The sequence below is a fragment of the Jaculus jaculus genome, chromosome 10 (genome assembly GCF_020740685.1).
Source record: "Jaculus jaculus isolate mJacJac1 chromosome 10, mJacJac1.mat.Y.cur, whole genome shotgun sequence".
Classification (NCBI taxonomy): Eukaryota; Metazoa; Chordata; class Mammalia; order Rodentia; family Dipodidae; genus Jaculus; species Jaculus jaculus.
The window spans coordinates 19,731,338-19,754,809 of NC_059111.1; the positions used below are offsets into that span (position 1 = coordinate 19,731,338).

A 23,472-nucleotide genomic window follows, 5' to 3' on the forward strand; every position below is an offset into this window, starting at 1 on the left:
TACAGAGTTTATTCCAGGTCAGCCTGGACCCCAGTGAGACCCTACCTCGAAAAACCAAAAGAAAAAAACAAAAAAATTAAGAGAGGGAATGAGGAGAGAGTACAGAGAGCTCCTACCCGTGAGATGGCAGGAGAGGGTAAAGCCCCCTCTTATTATACAATCATTATTATTAAAGAATTATTTTTATTTATTTATTAGAGACAGAGAGAGAGAGAATGTGCGTGCCAGGGCCTCTAGCCACTGCAAATGAACTCCAGATGCATACGCTACCATGTGCATCTGGCTTACGTGGGACCTGGAGAATCCAACCTGGGTCCTTAGGCTGTGCAGGCATGTACCTTAACCACTAAGCCATTTCCCCAGCCCTAAAATTACTACTATTATTAAATTTTTATTTATAAGAGAGAGAGAATGGGCATGCCAGAGCCTCCAGCCGTGGCAAACCAACTCCAGATGTGTGCACCCTCTTGTGCATCTGGCTAATATAGGTCCTGGGGAATCAAACCTAGGTCCTTTGGCTTTGCAGGCAAGTGCTTTAACTGCTATGCCATCTCTCCAGCCCAGAATTATTATTATTTTTAATTTGTACATTCATGTTTATTGTAATATCTAATGATGGAACTAGCTTACATATAATCAAAACATAAATGGATAAAGAATGTTGTGTATCTTCACAATGGAGGTTTTTTGTTTTTTTTTTTTTTTTTTTTTTTTTTTTTTGGTTTTCCGAGGTAGGGTCTCACTCTAGCCCAGGCTGACCTGGAATTTACTATGGAGTCTCAGGGTAGCCTCAAACTCACAGTGATCCTCCTACCTCTGCCTCAGAAGTGCTGGGATTAAAGGCATGTGCCACCATGTCTGGCTGGGATGAATTTTTTTTTATATGTATATACAACATTTTATTTTATTTTATTTTCTCAATTTTTATTAACATCTTCCATGATTATAAAAAATATCCCAGCGGGGCGTGGTGTCGCACGCCTTTAATCCCAGCACTCGGGAGGCACAGGTAGGAGGATCACCATGAGTTCAAGGCCACCCTGAGATTCCATAGTTAATTCCAGGTCAGCCTGGGCTAGAGTGAGACCCTACCTCGAAAATAAAAAAATAAAAAAATCCCATGGTAATACCCTCCCTCACCCCTTTTTCCCCTTTGAAATTCCATTCTCCACCATATGCCCTCCCCATCTCAATCAGTCTCTTATTTTGATGTCATGATCTTTTCCTCCTCTTAATGATGGTCTTATGTATGTAGTACTGTCAGGCACTATGAGGTCATGGATATCCAGGCCATTTTATGTCTGGAAGGAGCACGTTGTAAGGAGTCCTACGCTTCCTTTGGCTCTTACATTCTTTTCTGCCACCTCTTCTGCATTAGAACCTGAGCCTTGGAAGTTGTGCTTGAGATATTACTCAGTATTCCAGTCACTTCTTCCCAGCACCATGATACCTTCTGAGTCATCCCAAGGTCACTGCCATCTGAAAAGAGAAGATTTTCTACCCAAAGTGAGAGTAGCATTAATATAAGGATATGAATATTAAGAGAAGTGCTTATTGGGCAGTTTGATAAGCATGGTATATACACTTATCCAGACAGCAGCAGATGTTACACCCCTCTAGAGCTCATGACTACCCCATTTTAAGTTTTCAGTATCAGGGATGTATTCCCTCCCATGGAGCGGGCCTCCAGTCCAATTGGAGGGCAGTTGGTTTCCAGCATGATAGGCGTGCCACTATTGCACCCATTGGCTTATTTGGCCTGGCTGGCTAATTATAAGGCTTGCATTGTCCACTGTTGAGTATTTTCACTGGTGGTATCTCTTTCTCCCACTGAACTGCATGTAGAATGGCTTCTTCCAGCTTTCTGTCAGCTGGTCGACATGGAGGAGGTTATCAGGTCAGTTCCAGCAGGATTTCTCAGTGGCCTTGCAGCCCAAGTATGTGGAGTCTTCAGCAGTAGGGTCTTATCATCTATTCCTGGTGGGAAACCAAGGACCTCGGCAATGGCCTATAATGTTTTGGGGGCATCAGGGACCTCTCTGGCCAACAACTCACTGGAAGGTATGGGATGAACTTTTAAACCAGGCACAGTTATGGAAGAAGAAAATTTATTTGTAGCTTACAGATCTAGGAGAAGATCCATAATGGTAAAAGAAGGGCCCCTTTTATAGGCCTGTGTAGAAAGAAAAGCCACAAGTCACCAGCACTAGCACATGCAAACACGTTTCAGGAACTCAGGCAGAACCCAAGTACTTTATATATCTTTAACTGGAAATTTTAAATTAACCCCCACATCTTAGGGCTGGACCCTAGGATCTACCCACAGTGAGACCTCTAGCCATTTGCCTGGAGGTCTAAATTACAAGTGTTTTGTTTTTTTTTAAATAATTTTCTTTTTATCTGAGAGAGGGAGGGAGGGAGGGAGAGAAAGGCAGATACACAGAGAGAATTGGCACATCAGGGCCTCTAGCCACTGAGAATGAACTCCAGATGCATGTGCCACCTTATGCATCTAGCTTTATGTGGGTACTGAGAAATCGAACCTGGGTCCTTTGGCTTTGCTGGTAAGTGCCTTAACCAGTAAGTTATCTCTTTAGTCACTAAATTACAAGTTTTAATAAACTTCTGAATAAATTGGGGGACATCCATTCAAACTATCATAGGGGGAATAATAATTTGTCCTTAGTTGACTTTTCGAACAACTGCAAAGTGTCAAGTGAGGAAGCTGAGGCTCTGGGAGATGGAATGACATGCTTAAGGGCACAGCACCCTGTAGACTCCAGGATTTCTTACTGTAGGCCTCTGGTTGTTCTGCTGTACCTGTTGCCTTCTCAGGAGGTTGGCCGCATTCCCTTATCGCAGAAAAGGTAGGAGTTAACCCAGGTGTGGTGGTGCATGCCTTTAATCCCAGCATTTGAGAGGCAGAGGTAGAAGGCCACCCTGAGACTACATAGTGAATCCCAGGTCAGCCTGGGCCAGAATGAGACCCTACCTTGAAAAACAAAACAAAAAAATCTCAGATGGCAAATGATTGAAAAGGCTAGGGAGTACTTAACCTTCAGAACATTTAAAGGATAGGAAAGGTGACATTTCTCCCCTTCACTTTCTTGTGTACATTCTTAGAGCACGATGAAGTGGAAAGTGTGGAAAGCTTTTAAGTTTTGGGGCAGGCTTGAGGTGATGGCCCAGTGCTTTGTAATGTGGATATGATTTGAATTGTGTTTTTTAAAAAGTAATTAAAAAGCTTGGTGTGGTGGTGCATGCCTTTAATGCCAGCACTCAGGAGGCAGAGGTAGGAGGATTGCTGAGAGTTCAAGGCCACCCTGAGACTACATAGTTAATTCCAGGCCAGCCTGGACCAGAGTGAGACCCTACCTCGGGGAAAAAAAAGTAATTAAAAAAATATACATATACATACATACATACATCTATATACACCAAAGTAGAAGAACTACTTGGAGAGAATAAAGGGCCTAGTAAAAGAGGGATGGCTTGCAAGAGAAGGAATTGGGAGGGAATTTGGATCAAAATACATTATATATGCATGAAAATTTGTAATAAAAGTTTTTTAAAAGGGCTAGGGGGATGGACCAGTTGTGAAAGGCATTTGTTTGCAAAGCTTGCTCACCCAGATTTGACTACCCAGTATCCATATAAAGCCAGATGCAGAAAGTGGCACATGTGTCTGAAACTTCTTTGCAGTACCAGGAAGTCCTGACACTCCCAGGCTCCTCCTATCTCTCTGTGCTTGCAAATAAGTAAAAATATTTTTTAGGGCTGGCAAGATGGCTTAAGTGGTTAAGGCACTTTCTTGTGAAGCCTTAGGACCCACACTTGACTTCCCAGATCCCAAATGACCCAGACACACAAGATGATGCATACACAAGGTTATACATACACACAAGGTTTCTAGACTTCAGTTATAGTGGCTGGAGGCTCTGGCATGCCTATTCTCTCTATCTCTTTCTCACTTGCTTGCTCACTCTATTTTAAAATGTACAGTCTGAAAAATAAATAAATAAATAAATAAATAAATAAATAAATAAATAAATAAATAAGGCCAGTCTGTTGGGATTGCCTCCAAAAAAAATATTTTTTAAAAGTTAACAAAGAGGGCTAGATAGATGACTTAGTGGTTAAGGCACTTGTCTGCAAAGCCTAAGGACCCAAATTCTGTTCCCCAGTATTCACGTAAAGCCAGATAGATGCACAGTTACACATGCAGAGGCCCTGATATGCCCTTTCTCTCTCTCTCTCTCTCTCTTTCAAATAAACAAACAAAACATTTAAAAAAGTTAACAAAGAATAGTCATATAAAAATGTGAAACTGCCGGGTGTGGTGGCACACACCTTTAATCCCAGCACTCAGGAGGCAGAGGTAGGATTGCCATGAGTTCAAGGCTGCCCTGAGACTACATAGTGAATTCCAGGTCAGCCTGGGCTACAGTGAGATCCTACCTTGAAAAAGTAAAAACAAACCAAAAAACAAATAAAAATAGGAATGAAAATGTGAAACAGCTAGAGAGATGGTTTAGCAGTCAAGGTGCTTGCCAAAGCACCCGAAAAACCCAGGCCCATATAAGCCAGATGCATGTGATAGTGTATGCATCTTGGTTTGCTTTGCAGTGGCTAGAGGCCCTGGCACTCTCATTCCTTCTCATTCTCATTCTCATACTCACTCTCTCTCATATCGATATCTCTCTGCCTCTTTCTCAAATAAATAAATAAAAATAAAAACATGAAACATTTTTGGCACATGCCATTAATCCCAGCACTTGGGAGGCAGAGGTAGGAGGATCACTGTGCATTCAAGGCCACCCTGAAGTTACATAGTGAATTCCAGGTCAGCCTGGGTTAGAGTGAGCTGCTACCTCAAAAAAAAAAAAAAAAAAAAAAAGTGAAACATTTATGGAGACAATTAGAAATATGAACATAATTAAATGTGTCATAAAAACACTTGTCAGATTTGATAATATTGTGGGCATGTTTTTTTTTTTAACAACCTTGTCTTTGAGAAGTACTGAAATACTGGTACTAGGTTATAAAAAATAGTAGGACTACTGGGCTGGAGAGATGGCTTAGGGGGTAAGGCGCTTGTGTGCAAAGCCTAAGGACCCAGGTTCAATTTCCCAGGACCCACATAAGCCAGATACACAGGAATGCACATGCATCTGGAATTTGTTTGCAGTGGCTGGAGGCCCTGGCGTGCCTATTCTCTCTCTTTGTCTCTCAAATAAGTAAATAAATAAATAAATATTTTTAAATAGATCCCAGCACTTAGGAAGCAGAGGCAGGAGTATCATCGTGAGTTTGGGGCTATCCTGAGACTACATAGTGAATTTCAGGTCAGTCTAAGCTAGAGCAAGACTCTACCTTGAAAAAAGAGAAAGGAAAAAGCAGGGCTGGAGAGATGGCTTAGCAGTTCTTAGCAGTTAAGGTGCTTGCCTGCAAATTACCTGCAAAGCTTAGGAACCCAGGTTCGATTCTCTAGTACATGGATCTGTAGTTTGTAGTGACTAGAGGGCCTAGTGGGCACATTCTCTCCTCCCTCCCTCCCTCTCTTTCCTTGAAAATTAATTAATTAAAAAATGGAAAAAGTAAGCTGGACATGGTAGTGCATGCATTAATTTCAGCACTAGGGAGGTAGAGGTAGATCACTGTGAGTTCAAGACCACCCTGAGACTACAGAATGAATTCCAGGTCAACCTGGACTAGAGAGCAAGACTGTACCTTGAACCCCCCACCCCACACCCCTAAAAATAAAGGCAGCGGGGGAAGTATACACAGATTTCTTGGCTAAACTAAAGAAATATATATATGAGAAACATCTGACTTTTGACCTAGTACCTATCAAATATTAGGTGCTCAACCAGTGTTGGCTGATTTGTTGTTGTTTTAGGAGATTTGTAAAACATTAGTTATTGTCTGTGAGTCCCATTGTCTGTTCCTGGGGCAGGGATACATCCCTGCTATAGGCTGGTCCTTATAATGTTGCCAGGGGCATCTTCCTAAGAAAGGCAGGAGCACATATGACCTCCCCTTGAGACTCCACAGACTGCCTCCACTTACATGTGTTCCACCATAGCAGCCTCCAGGTGGCACTGTCTTTCCCAGGTCCATGTCTAGGGAATTGTTTGCAGCCAGCTATCTCTGGTGTTCAGACAGAAAGCTGAAATTTTCTTAAGAGTGGGTCTGAGTGGCTAGCAAACCTCTAGGCAAGGGCTGTAGGTAGTCTCTTCTAAGAAAAGGCACCACATATGTAGGTGTTAGGCATTTCTTACAGAAAAACAATATGGAGGGATGGGCTAAATGCAGAGCAGAGGAAACTACACAGGTATAGGAAGATCCCTGTCTATTCTGCTTCTCTCTCTTATAATCTGTAACTTAAAAAATAATTATACTAGGCATGGTGGTGCATACACTTAGTCCCAGCACTTGGGAGGCTGAGTTCCAATTCAGCCTGGACTAGAGTGAAACCCTGCCTCAAAAAACTTTTTTTTAGGAACTTGTTTTGTCGAAACATGTATTAATGAGCCTAAAAAAAGCCCTATGATACATGTTTTCAAAGTTCACACTTTGCTGAGTAATACAATTTCTATTTTCTGTTATTTTACTGTAATGTTCACCATGGAATCACACCTAAACCTTTTTTCTCTTTCTTTTGTGTGTAGGAAATTTGCCACAACTTGGGAGTGTGCTACATTTATCTAAAGCAGTTCAACAAGGTAACTTCTACACGTGCTAGTTGTGGTGGGCAGGGTTTCACTGAGGGTACACGTGTTACGGATGGGCACTGCTCATTCTGCATTGTCTAGTGTTAATAGACCTTAGTGGAAGTGAACATTGTCTTTCATGTTTATTCCCATTTTAGTGCTCATTTGTCATTGCTTACTTTAGTTCTTACTTTTGATTCAGAAAAATGATAAGCTCTAGCAATATTATAAATGGCAGCCTAATTGCTATCTCCTCTCTTCTTTCTTTCCCCAGTTTAATATTTCATTATACAAACAAATGTTAAGTAAGACAGGTATCAAAACTGGACCTCTGTAGGCCATGGTAGTGCATGCGTACAACCCCACCACTCAGGAGGCTGAGGCAGAAGGATCTTGAATCTGAAGCCAGCCTAGGATACATATTGAGACATCTATCTCAAAAGTCCTGATGGTGTAATCAAGGCCATATGAACTGTCAGCACCTGACTGCTATTTTTTTTTTTTTTTTTTTTTGTTTTTTGAGGTAGGGTCTTACTCCAGCCCAGGCTGACCTGGAATTCACTGTGGAGTCTCAGGGTGGCCTCGAACTCACGGCAATCCTCCTACCTCTGCCTCCCGAGTGCTGGGATTAAAGGCGTGTGCCACCATGCCCAGTGATGTTTTTTTTGGTGGTTGTTTATTTTTAACTTTTTATTTGTTTATTTGATAGAGGGTATGCCAGGGCCTCTAGCCACTACAAATGCACTCCAGATGCATGTGCCACCTTGTGCGTCTTCCTGGGGTATTGAACCTGGGTCCTTTGGCTTTGCAGGCAAGTGCCTTTACCACTAAACTGTCGCTCCAGCACCCCCCCCCAACTTTTTTTTGAGGTAGGGTCTCACTGTAGCTCAGGCTGACCTGGAATTCACTATGGAGTCTCAAACTCACAGTGATCCTCCTACCTCTGTCACTCAAATGCTGGGATTAAAAGCTTGCAACACGACGTCTGGCTTCTGACTGCTGTTTTTAAGCAAGGAAAATGAATTTTAAATTTTAAATAGAGCTAAGTTTTAGTTTTAACTTTTTGGTTCTTTTTTATAATGAGAATTTTTTTTTTTTTTTTGGAGGTAGGTTTTCACTCTAACCCAGGCTGACCTGAAACTCATTATGTAGTCTCAGGGTGGCCTCAAACTCATGACAATCCTCCTAGCTCTGCCTCCCACCACTCCTGGCTCCATAATGTTTATTTTTATTTCATTATGACTAAGCTCTAGACACTGAGACCTTAATATCAGACAAAGCTCTTTAAGCTTACCTGTTACTCTGATATATATAATTTTTTTAAAGGTTGAGTCTCATTCTAGTCCCAGGCTGGCCTCAAACTCATGGCCATCTTTCTACCTCTGCTTCCCAGTGCTGGGATTAAAGGTGTGTATCACCATGCCTAGCAACAGATGCAATTAAAAAATTTTTTTTAAATAATTTTTTAAAATATATTTTATTTATCTATTTGAGAGAGAGAGAGAAGCAGAGAGAGAGAGAAGCAGAGAGAGAGAGAGGGAGAAAATAGGTGCACTAGGGCCTCCAGCCTCTGCAAATGAACTCCAGATGCATGTGCCCCCTTGTGCATCTGGCTTACGTAGGTCCTGGAGAATTGAACTGGGATCCTTTGGCTTTGCAGGCAAACGCCTTAACCACCAAGCCATCTCTCCAGCCCCAACAGATGCAGTTTTTGACTTGTGAAAGGTAGTGATGTGATTGGGTAGCTCCCACTTACTGTGAAGTTTTATTCTTCTTTTTATTTGAGAGAGAGAAAGAGGCAGATAGAGAGAATGGTCACGCCAGGGCCTCTACCCATTGCAAATGAGCTCCAGATGTATGAATCCCCTTGTGCATCTGGCTTATGTGGGTCCTGGAGAACCGAACTGTGATCCTTAGGCTGTGCAGGCAAATGCCTTAACTGCTAAGCCATTTCCCCAGCCCTTATTCTTCTTTCTTTATTACCACTAAGACTGACTCTGAGTTTGTTAGCACCATTTGACAATGCTTTTGTGTTTGTGTCTATCTGCAATGTTTGTGTCTATCTGCAAGTTGGTATAACCTAGGCTGTCCCTCAGGGATATGAACAAAAAAAAAACCCCTTCATACCAGCAATTGAAATGTAAGGATAACTTTTTCTCTGTGAGGGAGATAGTAGAAATATATACATGTAAAATGAAAAATACATACTTAGTGGACTCTTAGGTTTTCTGAATGGATCTATAGTTTTGTTTATTTGGTTGGTTTTTTGAGTTAGGGTCTTGCTCTAACCCAGGCTGACCTGAAATTCACTATGTAGTCTCAAGCTGGTCTCAAACTCAGAAATACTCTTACCTCTGCCTCCCAAGTACTGGGATTAAAGGTGTGTGATACCACACCTTGCTGGCTCTATAGTTTTAGATAGCTGATTAGATTTTTTTTTTTTTTTTTTCCTCCAGAGAATATTTTGAGAAGGTTCATTCAGTCAGGGGAGTCTTTGGGCTGTAAAGCTAACAGCAGGCTTTGCAGGCTAAGCAAATACAATATCTGGCACTTATAGGCCCTTGTTGAATCAGTGAATGGACAGAGTCCTTTTGTCTGTCTGTTAAGATGTAGCTCTACCAGAGCAAGGAGTGAGTGTTTTGTGGTGCTGGAGACTGAACCCAGGCCCTTCAGCATGCTAAATAAGTGTTCTACCACTGAGCCTCATTCCTGTTCCTTTTAAAAAATTTTCAAAAATATTTTTGGTTACCTCTAGTATACCCAGCCCCTGGAACAGCAAGCACTCAGTGAGCACAACTTTTTCATTCATCATCATACTGATAAAAGAAAATGAGGCCCACACTGGCAAAGTCTGTGTAGGTGATCACAGTGTGGCTGGGATAGTGTTTGGGTGGGAATCCACACTGTACCATGATGTCTCTTTGGGGTTATGAAATATTCACATGGATGTGAATGTCAAGCAGGAAACATTCAAGCTAATCATAGTGTATGAACTCTCCCAAGTGGCTCCATAGACAGGTAGTCCATGTCAGTGAGGGCAGCTCGGGTGTGTTTGGTTTTTGGATTACGGTGCTATTTGCTGAGTCATGATATTCCCACTTCTGTATACTAGGATCTCTGTCCTCTTTCACCATAGAAAACCATTGTCCTTCCACTGGTAGTGATTTAGTTCTCTTTACTCCATTAAACTTACTAGGCACAAGACCAGTTGCACAGTGCCCTCCAGCTTAACAGGCATGATCTGACTTACATAATGCTGGGGAAGATCCACTTACTGGAGGGAAACTTGGACAAGGCCATTGAGATCTACAAGAAAGCAGTGGAGTAAGTCTGTGTTTCCCTTGGAGCAGATACTTGAACTCCAAAACATAAAAGAGAACATGTGTGACTGATTACTAGTTGTATTAGAGTTCAAAGCTAAGGTAAAGTTTAGGGTAAGAGCTCCCTAGAAGGGCTTCTGTGATGGAGGTTGTTTCTCCTGTAAAGATGGCTACTCTCCACTATCTGGGCATGAAGATGGCTCTCTTAGGCTATCTGGCCAATTGGATTCACCTGCATAGTTGAAGTTGAGTAACTGCACCCTGTATGCTCCAGGCCACGCTAAAGGAGATGGAACTGGAAGCTAAATAAGGAATCAGCATCTGCGGTTTTAAATGGCCCAGAAATTGCACACATGGTTGTTACTCATATTCTGTGATTTGAAATGAGCTACAAGGGGAGTGGATGGACATGATGCATGCAGCAAAATTGGGGGTCAGCTGGCAACCTGCCATTCTGGTTTTTACTTTATATCAAGTCTTGTGTTTCCAGAGATGATGTTAGGGATAGAAATCTCTTAGTTCAGTAGCAAACATCTGGTTTTATTTGCCTGAAACTAATGTCTTGCTGGGCTGTGTTTTATTGGGATTGGGGAGGCATTTTGTGTGTCTGTGCATGTGTGCCCACTAGGACTAGAACCCAGGGCCATGCTTATGCTTACCACAAACAAGCTCTATGACTGACCTACACCCAGCTCCAAAATCTTGTTTTTTAAAAACATTATTAGGGAGTTGGGCATGGTGGCGTACAGCTATAATTCCAGATCTTTGTGATTTCCAGATAAGCCTGGGGTAGCATGAGATCCTGCCTCAAAAAAAGAAAAAGAAAAGAAAAAAAAATCACTAGGACAATCCAAATCTCTGTTGATAATAGAACGGATTGATTTTCTCATGATGTCATTCTGTTTCTTCTCTAGAGACACATGCTGTGATACAATACTTTTAAGTGTCTCTTGTTTGATCACTTAACAGAATGTCAGGCGGTCTGTGGTTCAAGGACCAAGATTCTGAACTAAACTTAGAGTTCATTTATTCCTTTTGTCTTTTATGGTGAATGTTTTGTGGTTCCATCAGTTACAACACTGTTTTCTGCATTTTCTTCCACCACACTTTGTGTCTAAAACGACTTAGAGAAAGATCTCTTGGTTTTATAAGCTACAGAGACTTCTGAATTCAAGAGCTCAAGTTTACATGGGCAAGGAGAAAGGACCCTCCTCTGTCATACTGGGTGGTATCCCTGTTCTTATCTGTGGTTTTACAGAAGCTAGCTTGTTTACATAAATCCCAAAGAGAGTGTTCTTCCAGTGACCACTCAATGACTAAGTCACCAAACTTCCCAAAGAAGAAAAGGGGACAGCTGAGATTTGAATCCCAAGAAGGTAGGTTTGTGATTGGAGTGTAGAGAGGAGTCGTTCATGGGTAACAGATAGATGCTTCCAGAATAATAGCAACTAGATGTGGTTTGTGAGGGAAGAGTCCAACAGAGAGCTCAGTGAACCCTGGCAGGGCTTGTGCTCTCCTGTGCTGGGCTTCCTACAGGTAACACGTGCCCTACCTCATTCCCTCCTAGCAGGAGACTGTTACTGCTCTTTGGTGTTTCAACTGTTGGCATTGACTAATGATCCTGGGGTCTGATAGGCCCAATTGTGGGTTGTTTTGTCTTTAAAAAAAAAAAAACAAAAAAAACTTTTAGCTGGACATGGTGGCGCACACCTGTAATCCGAGGACTGCTGTGAGTTTGAGGCCACTCTGAGACTCCATAGTGAATTCCAGGTCACCTGGGATAGAGTGAGACCCTACCTCAAAAAAAATAGGAAAAAGAAAAGGAAACCTTTCATTAATTATTTGAGAAAGAGAGAGTGAGTATTGGTGTGCCAGGGCCTCTTGCTGCTGCAAATGAACTCCAGACTTAAGTGCCACTTTGTGTATCTAGCTTTATGTGGTATTGGGGAATTGAACCCAGGCCAGCAGGCTTTGCAAGCAACACCTTTAACCACTGAGCCATCTCCTCAGCCCTGCTTTGGCTTTTTTTTTCACAAGCATTTAAAAAATTTTTTTTGTTTATTTTTATTTATTTGAGAGTGATAGAGAGAATGGGTGTGCCAGGGCAGGGCCTCTAGCCACTGCAAATGAACTCCAGATACATGCACCCCCTTATGCATCTGGCTAATGTGGGTCCTGGGGAATCAAGCCTTGAACCAGGGTCCTTAGGCTTCGCAGGCAAGCGCTTAATGGCTAAGCCATCTCTCCAGCCCCTGCTTTGGCTTTTTGACAAAGAAATATTGTGAGACTGAAAATTCACATAAAACTTTACTTGGGCCAGTGGCTAATTCTTTCCTACGGCTGGTATGTGCTTTCTGTCCTTTGTTTAGTTTGGCTATTTAGAATGGCATTTTGTTTAATTTGGAGAGCACAGCAGTAAATTTTCGGGCCCTAAATTAAACAAAAAATTATTCTGCCTGGTAGTGTGGGCACAGTGGAAGAAGTAAAAAAAAAAAAAAAAGCAGTCTCATAAAAATTAGCTTAAACTATGTATGCTTCTGAATGACTTGGCTTAAAACTTTTATCATTGTAATCAAGACAGTCACAAAATATTCCACACATTCTTTTTTAGGATGTTGGTCCAAAGAAAGGCCTTGAAAAAAGGAATCTGGGTTCTAGAAGTTTCTTGCTGAGCAATTCCTCCCTGTTACTTTGTTTTGTTTTTTGTTTTTTTGAGATAGGGTCTGACTGTAGCTCAGGCTGGCCTGGAATTCACTCTGTAGTTTTAGGGTGGCCTCAAACTCACAGTGATCCTTGTACCACTGCCTCTTGAGTGCTGGGATTAAAGGCGTGCACCAACGCACCTGGCTCCTCCCTGTTACTTTTGAAAGAAATTCTCAAATTTCTTTCAGGAATTTATATGGGGTTAATTGGAGGTCCAGTAAAGTATTTCAAGTGTTTGCTTGAAGGCCAGGCTATGCATGTCTTATGTGTCTTGTAACCATGGTTTCCTTGTGAGCATCTTTGTGTTGCAGGTTCTCACCAGAAAATACGGAACTTCTGACCACCTTAGGATTACTCTACTTGCAGGTAATGCGACTCTTCACTCATGCACTCACAGGGCTTAGAAATGTTGAGTTTGTGCATACAGTGGTTTCCCTGCATTTGGATATTTTCTTAATTGTTTTGTTGCTGGGATCAGTTTTTTAAAACGTGTGTGTGTGTTTACCATATGATTTACCACATGAGCCACATTGCATGTGTGGAGGTCACAGGACAACTTTTTGGTTTGTCCACACCTGTCCACCTTATTTGAGATAGGGTTTCTCACTCTAGATTTTCATTTTGCTGTTCTTTGCTGGGCTCACCTTGAGCTTCTAGGACATTCTCCTGTCTCTGCCTCTCATCTTGCCATCAGTATCAGCATACTGGGGTTACAGAAGCCCGCCAGTTTCCAGATTTTTACATAGTGCCTAGGGATCAAATTCAGGTACCCTGGCTTTGTAAGCAGACCCACAGGGACATGAAGTGAACCAGCTTAATTATTGCCAGGAGAAGTGTGGCTGAAATGGGTTTGTGGCAAGTAAAACTAAGTAAACCACAAACATTTGGTTTTCTTTATCTGGTGTATCCTGTTTGTTTAGTTTTTAAAAGTCAAGAGAACTCAGATATGGGATTGGGGAGGTGGCTCAGTGGATAAAGTGCTTGCCATGCAAGTGTGAGGACCTGAGTTCACATCTCCAGAACCTACATGAAAACCAGGTGCTATGGTGGGCATCTGCAATCGCAGCATGCCTGTGGCTAGAAGGAAGGCCTAGATAGAAGAATTTCTGGGAGGTCACGGGCCAGCCACCCTGCAGAACGCATGGTGAACAGGAGACCCTGCCACAAACAAGGTGGACAAAGGAAGACTAACAACCTGAAGTTGTCCTCTAACCTCCACATGCACACTGAAGCACACATGGGCCCACACTCAAACACATGAATGTTCACACTCCCATTAAAAAAAAAAAGGAGTGCAAGTGACTGGACATTTCCATTGCGATCTCCTCCTGAAGTAAATTCTCTGTTTTATTTTTTTTTCCCCAAGCTCGGCATTTACCAGAAGGCATTTGAACATCTCGGAAATGCACTGACTTATGACCCTACCAACTACAAGGTATTGCAGACTGTGAAACCACAAAGCCTTCATATAGATGGTCCTAGAGTGACCAGACCTTGGAATGCAAGGGGATAGCTTCCTCATTTTAAATACTATAAAGTGTGTGCATGTGTGTGCTGATCCTCAGAGCCTCATACATGCTGGGCAAGAATTCTACCATTGAAGTATACCCCTGTAACTTCTTAAAAACATTTTGTTTAAAATTTATTTTTTCAGAGAAAGAGAGAAAGAATAGGGGGCCCCAGGGCCTCTAGTCATCACAAACAAACTCCAAGCACATGCACAACCTTGTGCATCCAGCCTTATGTGGGAACTGAACTTGGGTCCTTAAGTTTTGCAGGCAGGCATCTTAACGACTGAGAAATCTCTCCAGTCCTCTTAAAAAACATTTTATTTGCATGCATGTATGTGTGTATGTGGCTGTCCCAAGGTCTCTTGCATGCAAAGTGCATTTGCCACCTTGGATCCAGCTTTACATGGATGCTGGGAAATTGAACCTGAGCTAGCAGGCTTTGTATGCCTGGCAGAAATTTACTTTTAAAAATAAAAATTATGAGCTGTGTGTGGTGGTGCACGCCTTTAATCCCAGCACTCAGGAGACAGAGTTAGAGGATCGCCATGAGTTCGAGGCCACCCTAAGACTACATAGTGAATTCCAGGTCAGCCTGGGCTAGAGCAAGACCCTTCCTTGGAAAACCAAGTAATAATAATAAATAAGAAAAATTATAAATAATAGGTGCTCTTATTTGAAAATATTGTCAAGTATTGATGCTCTGCATCTGCCTTCTAACATAGCAAATTTGTTGCAAAAAGGCCTGTAACTCTGCTGAGAACTAAAGCAGAGTATGCCAGGTGTGGTGGCGCACGCCTTTAATCCCAGCTCTTGGAAGGCAGAGGTAGGAGGATCACCAAGAAAGGCCACCCTGAGACTACATAGTGAATTCTAACTTAGCCAGGACTAGAGTGAGATCGTACAGTAAAACTCCCCACCCCCCAAAATAAAAATGAAAATAAAGCCCAGTATTGGTAAAGCTCATGTATCACTAAAGAATAGTATCCACAGCTCTTGTCAGAAATAACTGTGGTAGGGCTGGAGAGATGGCTTAACTGTTAAGAGCTTGCCTGTGAAGCCTAAGGACCCTGGTTTGAGGCTCGATCCCCCAGGACCCATGTTAGCCAGATGCACAAGGGGGTGCACGCGTCTGAAGTTTGTTTGCAGTGGCTGGAAGCCCTGGTGCACCCATTCTCTCTCTCTCTCTGCCTCTTTGTCACTCTCAAATAAATAAAAATAAACCAAAAAAGAAAAGAAAAAACTGTGGTAGAATGTTTTCTTAGTTCCTGAATTTAACATTACAACTTTGTCCAGCTGTGACTTTGGGGATGGGAAGATCAAGTGGATGAATGTGCTTTAGGGAGACACAGCTAAACAGGGGTGTTTATCCTCACTCCTGGTTTAAGAAGTCATTAGCCTGACTCTTTGGCTCCCCACCTTGACTATTCTCCTTGAAGAAATGGAAGGGCTAGGCTGGAGAGATGGCTTAGCGGTTAAGCGCTTGCCTGTTAAGCCTAAGAATTCCGGTTCGAGGCTCAATTCTCCAGGACCCAGGTTAGCCAGATGCACAAGGGGGCACACGCGTCTGGAGTTCGTTTGCAGTGGCTGGAGGCCCTGGTGTGCCCATTCTCTCTCTCTGTGACACTTTCAAATAAATAAATAAAAAGAAATGGAAGGGCTGAATTTGTGAAGACTAAAGCTGACTCTCCTTTTGTCCTGTGGCAGAAGAGCTGGATCTCAAGTAGCCATTAGATGTCTGGAGTACTTGGCATACCAATTAAGAGTGGCAAAAGGACTGGAGGGATAGCTTAGTGATTAAGGAGCTTGCCTGCAAAGCCAAAGGACTCAGGTTCAATTCCCCAGGACCCACGTTAGCCAGATGCAGAAGGGGCACACGCATCCGGATTTAAATTGCAGTGACTGGAGGCCCTGGTGTGCCCATTCTCTCTCTCTTTTACTTCCTCTCTTTCTCCCTCTTCCTCTGTCAAATAAATACAAAAGAATTTCCTTTTTTAAAAAAAAAGTGGCAGAAAACATGTAAAGGCATAATTACTGAAATCCTGACTTTCCTAATTGGAAGTAGGAAACTGGCAAGATAGAGCCAGGGACATTTGTGTTTTTGTACAATGCCAGAGAGTGTCATGGTGTGGGGTTAGGTCATTGCTGAAGACCACTTGTCCCTGTACTTATGTTCTGGAAGAAGTTTCTCAGTCCTGTCTGCTCACAGCCTTTTGAGTCCCTTCCTTCTGAAGGCTGCCCTTCTGCCACAGGGGACCAGGGAGGGGGGGAACAGAATTAGGGACTTTGCATGTGCTATGTTTTCAGGCCATCTTGGCGGCAGGCAGCATGATGCAGACCCACGGGGACTTTGACGTTGCCCTCACCAAATACAGAGTTGCAGCTTGTGCTGTTCCGGAAAGTCCTCCGCTTTGGAACAATATTGGAATGTGTTTCTTTGGCAAGAAGAAATATGTGGCAGTGAGTGTCCCCTTGTTTTTATTTACCCATGTTATTGGTTCCCAGTTATTGGATCTGTAGAGCTTGCTCTACCCTCTCTCTGGGACCCTCTCTTTGTAGGCTATCAGCTGCCTGAAACGAGCCAACTACTTGGCACCCTTCGATTGGAAGATTCTGTACAATCTGGGCCTTGTCCATCTGACTATGCAGCAGTATGCGTCAGCATTCCACTTTCTCAGTGCAGCCATCAACTTTCAGCCAAAGATGGGGGAACTCTACATGCTCTTGGCTGGTAAGAAACATTTATATGGAAATCCTTGTGATAATGGAAACATTAATTGGAATCTTAGGTTAGTGGCTATATGTCCCAATAAGCTGTTCCTTTGGAGATCCTGTAGGACCCTGAATTATTTTAGAACTTGAAGGAATTTGAAAGAAAAGGGCAACCAGGTTCCTGGTTGCTTTTTCCTGAGGGATTTGAACTCAGAAATTTCACAGGTTAAATTAAGATCACCAGTAGTTCACCTCTTGCCAGTTTTTTCTTGTTGGTGTGGCTCCCTACCACCACCACCAGGACTTTGCTTTGTTGTGCTTACATAATTGGTCCTGGTAGTTCAAGTCACACTAGAACGAGTATGGTCCCATCCCTAAAAATGTACTTATGTCATACAAATACTGAAACTAATTACAAAAATAAGTTAACCTGCCAGGAAGTGGCTCATGCCTATAATCTCAGCATTTGGGACATGTAAGCAGGAGGATCATGAATTTGAGGCTAGCATGAGCTACATTAGTGAGACCCTGTCTTAAAAAAATAATAATACTAATGTGAAATTATTTTAAAGTACTAAATATTCTTGCTAGGGGATTTTCTTCTCTATACACTAAATTTAGTAAATGCAAACCCCAAAACTATTTCAAGGAGCTCTTTAGGTATGTAAACTGCTAAACCACACTATAGGGCATAGACAGCAAGTCCAACCTAAAGATGGCCTTCACATGATCCTGAGCAGGCTGGACTTGACTGGCACAGAATGGGTGAGGAGCCACCATGGCCTCTACAGTGTGAGTACTCATGCCAGAGGATATGGGAGGTGAGCCAGGAAAGGTAGTCTGCAATGAGGGTCAGGAAAAGTTAAAAGACCATCATCTTTACTCTAGAGGCTGTGTTAGTCCATCTCTGTGTGGAGTACACGCTCATATGCTCTCAATAGATGACTGTTGGATAAAGTTAACATAAATAAAAGTAAGATTTATGGGCTGGAGAGATGGCTTAGTGGTTAAGGTGTTTGCCTACAAAGCCAAAGGATCCCAAATTGGTTGTCCAGGACCCACATAAGCCAAATGCACAAGGGGACGCATGTATCTGGAGTTCATTTGTAGTGGCTGGAGGCCCTGGCGTGCCCATTCTCTCCCCACCCCTCTCTCAAATATATATATATATTTAAAAAGTAAGATCTGGTTACGGACAATGGGGAACAAGTGAGGATTTTAAAGTAGGATAGTGATGTGGTCAGATTTGTAAGTTAGTGATATATCTGGCATCTCTGTGGACTGGAGGCAGGTGGGGACACATTATCTCTGGAGAACAGTGGAAAGCCTGGGTTGGGCGTGGATGAAGGCAATACCAGGAAGAAACGGCAAAGGTAGTTGGCCGCTGATTAGCTGAGGAGAGGTATCTAAGCTGAATGACAGTATGTAGTCATGTTTTGAGCTGAAGAGGTATAAGAGATGTTCAGTGTGGACATGGACTTGAGATAACTCTTTTCTAAGCTCAGTTCTCCTCACTTTCTTTGTTGCTGCAGTGGCTCTGACCAATCTGGAAGATATAGAGAATGCCAAAAGAGCCTATATGGAAGCTGTACGCCTGGATAAGTAAGTCATGTGCTTGCTCTTTAAGAAATGACACCAGGGAGGATTGGATTCTGCACAGTGTGCCATTGATTTGGCGCTGTGTCAGCCCAGCCTCTCCTCCAAGGAAAAACTTGGGAGGGTGTGGTTCCTAAACAAGCAGGACACAGCAGGAATGAACATCCTGGGAACACCAGAGCTGGCTGTGGGCTAGCTACAATTTTAGTTAGGCCTCTGTGCTAAGTTTATAACCTACAATAGATTTGATTCTTCTAAGATTGATTCCACCAGCATCTGCTACACAGCCTAAGAGGGATCCCTCATCCGCCTCTCTGGGTGTGTCTCTGCTGATGCCAGACTTGGACTCAATATCTACTTTGCTGCTCAGGCAGTTAATTCCCAGGTCCATGTAGCACATGTTTTCACTTTCTTGCTTGATGAAGATGGCTCTATTTAGGCAGCTTGGCTTTTGTATATCAAGAAGGATCTCCAAATGACCAGTTATTACAAAGCCCCAGCTTCCTAGAGTCCCTGTCTCTCTGCCACAGATGTAACCCTTTAGTAAACCTGAACTACGCTGTCCTGATGTACAACCAGGGGGAGAAGAAGGGTGCCCTGGCCCAGTATCAGGAGATGGAGAAGAAGATCAACTTTCTCAAGGACAATAGCTCTCTTGAATTTGACCCTGAGGTATGTTTCTATTAGCTGCTGCCAGCTATTATTTAAGCAAGTTTTTAGTAGATATTTGTATCTAAATGGAAAGTAAAAGCTCATGAGTCTTTTTAGCTTTGATGTTCCTTACAGCACAAATTCATCAGTTATAGTCCAAAATAAACTTTCCTAGAAGAAAATAATAATGAAAGAGGGTAAGAAGATGGTTCAATGGGTAAAGTGATTGTGCAAGCCTAAGGACCTGAGTTTGGACCTTTAGCATCTAGTAAAAGCTGAACTTGGTGACATAAACCTGTAATCCCAGTGCTTGGGAAGTGGATACAGAAGGGGACTCCTTATGGTTTGCTGGCTAGTCAAATTGGTGAGCTCTAGGTTCAGTGTGAGATCCTGCTTCAAAAAGTAAGGTGGACCTGGGCATAGTTAACACATTTCTTTAATCCCAGCACATGGGTGGCGGAGGTAGGATTGCTATGAGTTTGAGACCAGCCTGGAACTAGAGTGAGTTCCAGGTCAGTCTGGGTTAGAGTGGGAACCTGCCTTGAAATCTCCCCCCCCAAAAAAATGAGGAGACTAAGGACACTGAACACTGACCTCTAACCTCCACATCCAAGCACAGCTGCACACATGTGCACCCATATATATGGACATGCATACACACAAAATAATAAAAGAAAATCCATGCTTACTGTGCTGTCTGTTATCACTAATACAGTTCATCTCAGTTGAGGTATAGGTCTCTTTGTACCTTTCTCCTACTTCCCTTCATGAGGGGACTGGAGAGTTTAGCCAATAATGCATCAGTCTTGAATTGTTGGGTTTTGATATCCTATATGCATTCCCTTGCCATCCACTAAGAGCAGCCTGTATTCTCTGCTGCTTAAGAATGATTTTCTTAGCCTGGCATAATGACACATCCCTGTAATCACAAAGCCTGGAAGTGATTTCCTTTTATAAGTACTTCCTCCCACAATGACTGGTACCCACCCTGGGGAAGGCCCCAGAATAAGGCTGATTTATTTCTGCCGGTCTTGACAGTTAACTCTTGTTTTTTCTTCTCATGTGGCACAAGATGATAGAGATGGCTCAGAAGTTGGGAGCTGCCCTCCAGGTTGGAGAGGCACTGGTCTGGACCAAACCAGTTAAAGATCCCAAAGCAAAGCCCCGAAGCTCTTCAACCAGTAAACCTGTCACTTGCCCACAGCCTCTAGGCTCTAATCAAGCTCTTGGACGGGCAATGTCGTCAGCAGCTGCCTATCGAAAGCTCCCTGCAGGTAGGAGGCTATACAATGCTCCATGAAGACTTAATGGGGACAAGCCACCTGCACCAGCAAAGATCAGAGCTTTTATTTATCTATTTATTTTTTTACTTTTTAAGTTTTTATTTATTTGAGAGGGAGAGAGAAAGAGGCAGCTAGGGAGAGAGAATGGGCACACCAGGACCTCTAGCCAATGCAAATTAACTCCATAAGTATGCACCATCTTGTGCATTTGGCTTACATGGGTACTGGGGAATTGAACCTGGTTAAGCTTCACAGGCAAGTGCCCTAACTGCTAAGCCATCTCACCAGCCCAAGATCATAGCTTTGAATGAGGCTTGTACTCTTCAGACTTATAACATGACCAATTCAGAAATTGTGGAAGAAGAAAAGGCCCAAGGCAGCCAGCCTTGCACTTATCTCCACATGGCAGCTATGGAGAAGGAAGAAACACTACTGACAGGCCTCGCTGGATGGCCCACACACCAGGTCTTTGTAATTTTCAGGTGTGGAAATGTGTTACTAAGTACATTCTGTATACTGCATTTCACTGCCGCCGAAGGCAAACTTGACATTCCTTTGTTTCTTCAGTTATGGTCTTCCATCCTAGCTGCAAATACACTACAGTCCTGTTAGTCCAAGAAAATAAGGGGTTCCTCTTGAATTTTTTTTTTTTTTTTTTTTTTGGTTTTTCAAGGTAGGGTCTCACTCTAGCTCAGGCTGACCGGGAATCCACTATGTAGTCTCAGGGTGGCCTCAAACTCACAGTGATCCTTCTACCTCTGCCTCCTGAGTGCTGGGATTAAAGGTGTGCACCACCATGCCCAGCTTCGACTTGAAATTTAATAGGAAAAAATAATGATCTCTTCTGGAATGGTGAAACTGAGAACTGAAGCTGTTTGTTTTGTTGCTAGGTACTGGAGGAACCCAGCTCACAAAGCCGCCATCTCTTCCTCTGGAGCCAGAGCCCACTGTGGTAGCAAGTCCAGCAGAAGCATCAGAAGAAATAAGAGAAAAATAGGAACCAACAAGAAAAAACCAGGATCAGATCAGGATGATCCTGGATCTTGGATGAAGCTGTATAGGGTTGAAGGGCAAATGACCAGGCAGATGGAGGCCAGCACCATTCCATGGGTGGACACTGCAGAAATCATACAGATTTCAGGGTACGTTAGGAGGAGAAGCATGAGGCCCCTAAAGCCCATGTGGCCCTTGGTGGCTCCATCATTCCAGGAAATAGGGAGAAGACAGGCTAGATGACAGGCTTGAGGCTCTGTGAACATAGGTCCATGAGTCAGCAAGGCACAGGATCAAGGGCCATCACTGTGTGAAGGACTTGTATTTTCTGGCTAACCGGAATCCTCCTTTAGTAAGGAAAGACAGATTTTTGATCAGTAGCCCTGAGATGATGCAGTCTTGGTCTTAACTGGGGTGCTGTTGGATATATCAGTCCCCACAAGATGCACAACCATGGATTAAGAACCTAGTTACATTTGCAAAGAAATGAAAAACCCAAATCCCTAAGTTGAGACCCAAACTAAGTATCCCTGCTGCATTTGCCATAGGGAACCTAGAACATGTCCCTGTAATTCTTGCAAGAGGTCAAAGTCTATATAGCCAGATCATGTCAGCATAATAAGTAGGAGCCTTGGGCTGGTCTGGTATCAGCACTGAGGACTTAAAAAGAAAAGACAGGACTGCAGATGTAGCTCAGTATTGGAGCACTTGCTTAGGGTTCCATCCCTACTACCACCAGAAGAAAAAAGAGGAAATGTTTCTTAGCTAAGCAATTTTAATGTAAGACAATCAATGTAATAACATATCCTTTTTAAAGATTATGTACATTAGCCCTTTGGGGGAAGTGGTTACTCAGGTAAAAAATAAGTGGTCATATTAAAAACTTTTTTAAAAATAAGAGGTCACATTAAAAACCTTTTAAGAACTACAATCAGCCTTCTCTTAACCTGTTTCAAAACTAGAAGAACCACCCCAAGACCAAGTTCTTGTTTGATTGTAGCACAGTCTCTACTGTTTTTTTGAGGCCATCAGTTCACGTTTTGAGGGCCGGTCACCATCTTTCACTTATAAAGTGTCTGATACTGTAATTGGCAGGTAGAAAATGACATGCTACCAAATCAAAGTGAGGAGTTATTTTATATTACTAATGGGTCTGATTTGACCCTAAAGAGACCGCTAACTGAGCAGGAGCAATCTTCAGTTCCCATAGCTCAAAAAAAAGCAAAGCACCAAAAGTGATATATGTTATAGAACTGGGCTTTTACACTGAGCAACAGAGAAAACTCACTTCTGTATCAGTACAGGGGTTCTTGTTCTAGACTTAGCTGGCTTAGTTACCAAGACTGAAAAACCTAAGAAAAAATAATAGTAGACTGGAAAGATGGCTTAGTGGTTAAGGTGTTGCCTGCAAAGCCAAAGGACCAAGGTTTGATTCCCCAGGACTCACATAAGCCAGATACACAAGGAGATGCATCTGGAGTTCGTTTGCAGTGGCTGAAGGCCCTGGCACACCCATTCTCTCTCTCCTCTCTTTCTCTAATAAAATTTACTTTAAAAAAAGAAATAAGGGTATAAACTAAGATGAATAGGATGGAGATGTGAAAAAAATCTAAAACACGACAGGTGGGTTAATGGAAGGCGGCAAATGAGAGGAGAGGTTGTAGGATAAGTACTCATTTCTGACATCGACGACAAATCAAGAAAAGGTTATGAGGGACCAGGTTAAGGGCTGACTGTGGAGTCATCTGAGATGCCTGTTTTGAGGCATCCCAGTGATGACATCCAGCAGACACCTGAGTTACTGGACTTGAGTGAAGTCTGGTTTGAAGGTACAGGTGCAGGAATCATCTGGATTTGCATGATACCTAAGAACAACTTTGAAAGAAGTCCTCAAAGGAAAGCTAGGATTAGAAGCCGGACGGCCAAAGAAAGAAAACAAGTATTTAAGGAAAAAAGAAGAGATACAAGCAGGATATGCACGCAGAAATTCCCA

General features: G+C 42.7%; 1 protein-coding gene across 4 annotated transcripts in view; it reads left to right on the top strand.

Moving 5' to 3' along the window:
* Bbs4 (Bardet-Biedl syndrome 4) overlaps positions 1 to 22,410 on the top strand; it is a 38,286-nt gene extending 15,876 nt beyond the window's left edge. For 3 of the 4 annotated variants that reach the window (XM_004666711.2, XM_045160039.1, XM_045160038.1), the window contains 10 exons: positions 6,672 to 6,725; positions 9,910 to 10,037; positions 13,048 to 13,102; positions 14,103 to 14,171; positions 16,552 to 16,704; positions 16,804 to 16,975; positions 18,489 to 18,558; positions 19,083 to 19,224; positions 20,276 to 20,477; positions 21,377 to 22,410. In XM_004666711.2, coding sequence (XP_004666768.1) covers positions 6,672 to 6,725; positions 9,910 to 10,037; positions 13,048 to 13,102; positions 14,103 to 14,171; positions 16,552 to 16,704; positions 16,804 to 16,975; positions 18,489 to 18,558; positions 19,083 to 19,224; positions 20,276 to 20,477; positions 21,377 to 21,483 — 1,152 coding nt within the window. In that variant the 3' untranslated portion in view covers positions 21,484 to 22,410. The remainder of the gene's footprint in view (positions 1 to 6,671; positions 6,726 to 9,909; positions 10,038 to 13,047; positions 13,103 to 14,102; positions 14,172 to 16,551; positions 16,705 to 16,803; positions 16,976 to 18,488; positions 18,559 to 19,082; positions 19,225 to 20,275; positions 20,478 to 21,376) is intronic. The other variant, XM_045160041.1, reaches the window with a different exon arrangement.
* Positions 22,411 to 23,472: the final 1,062 nt, after the last annotated feature.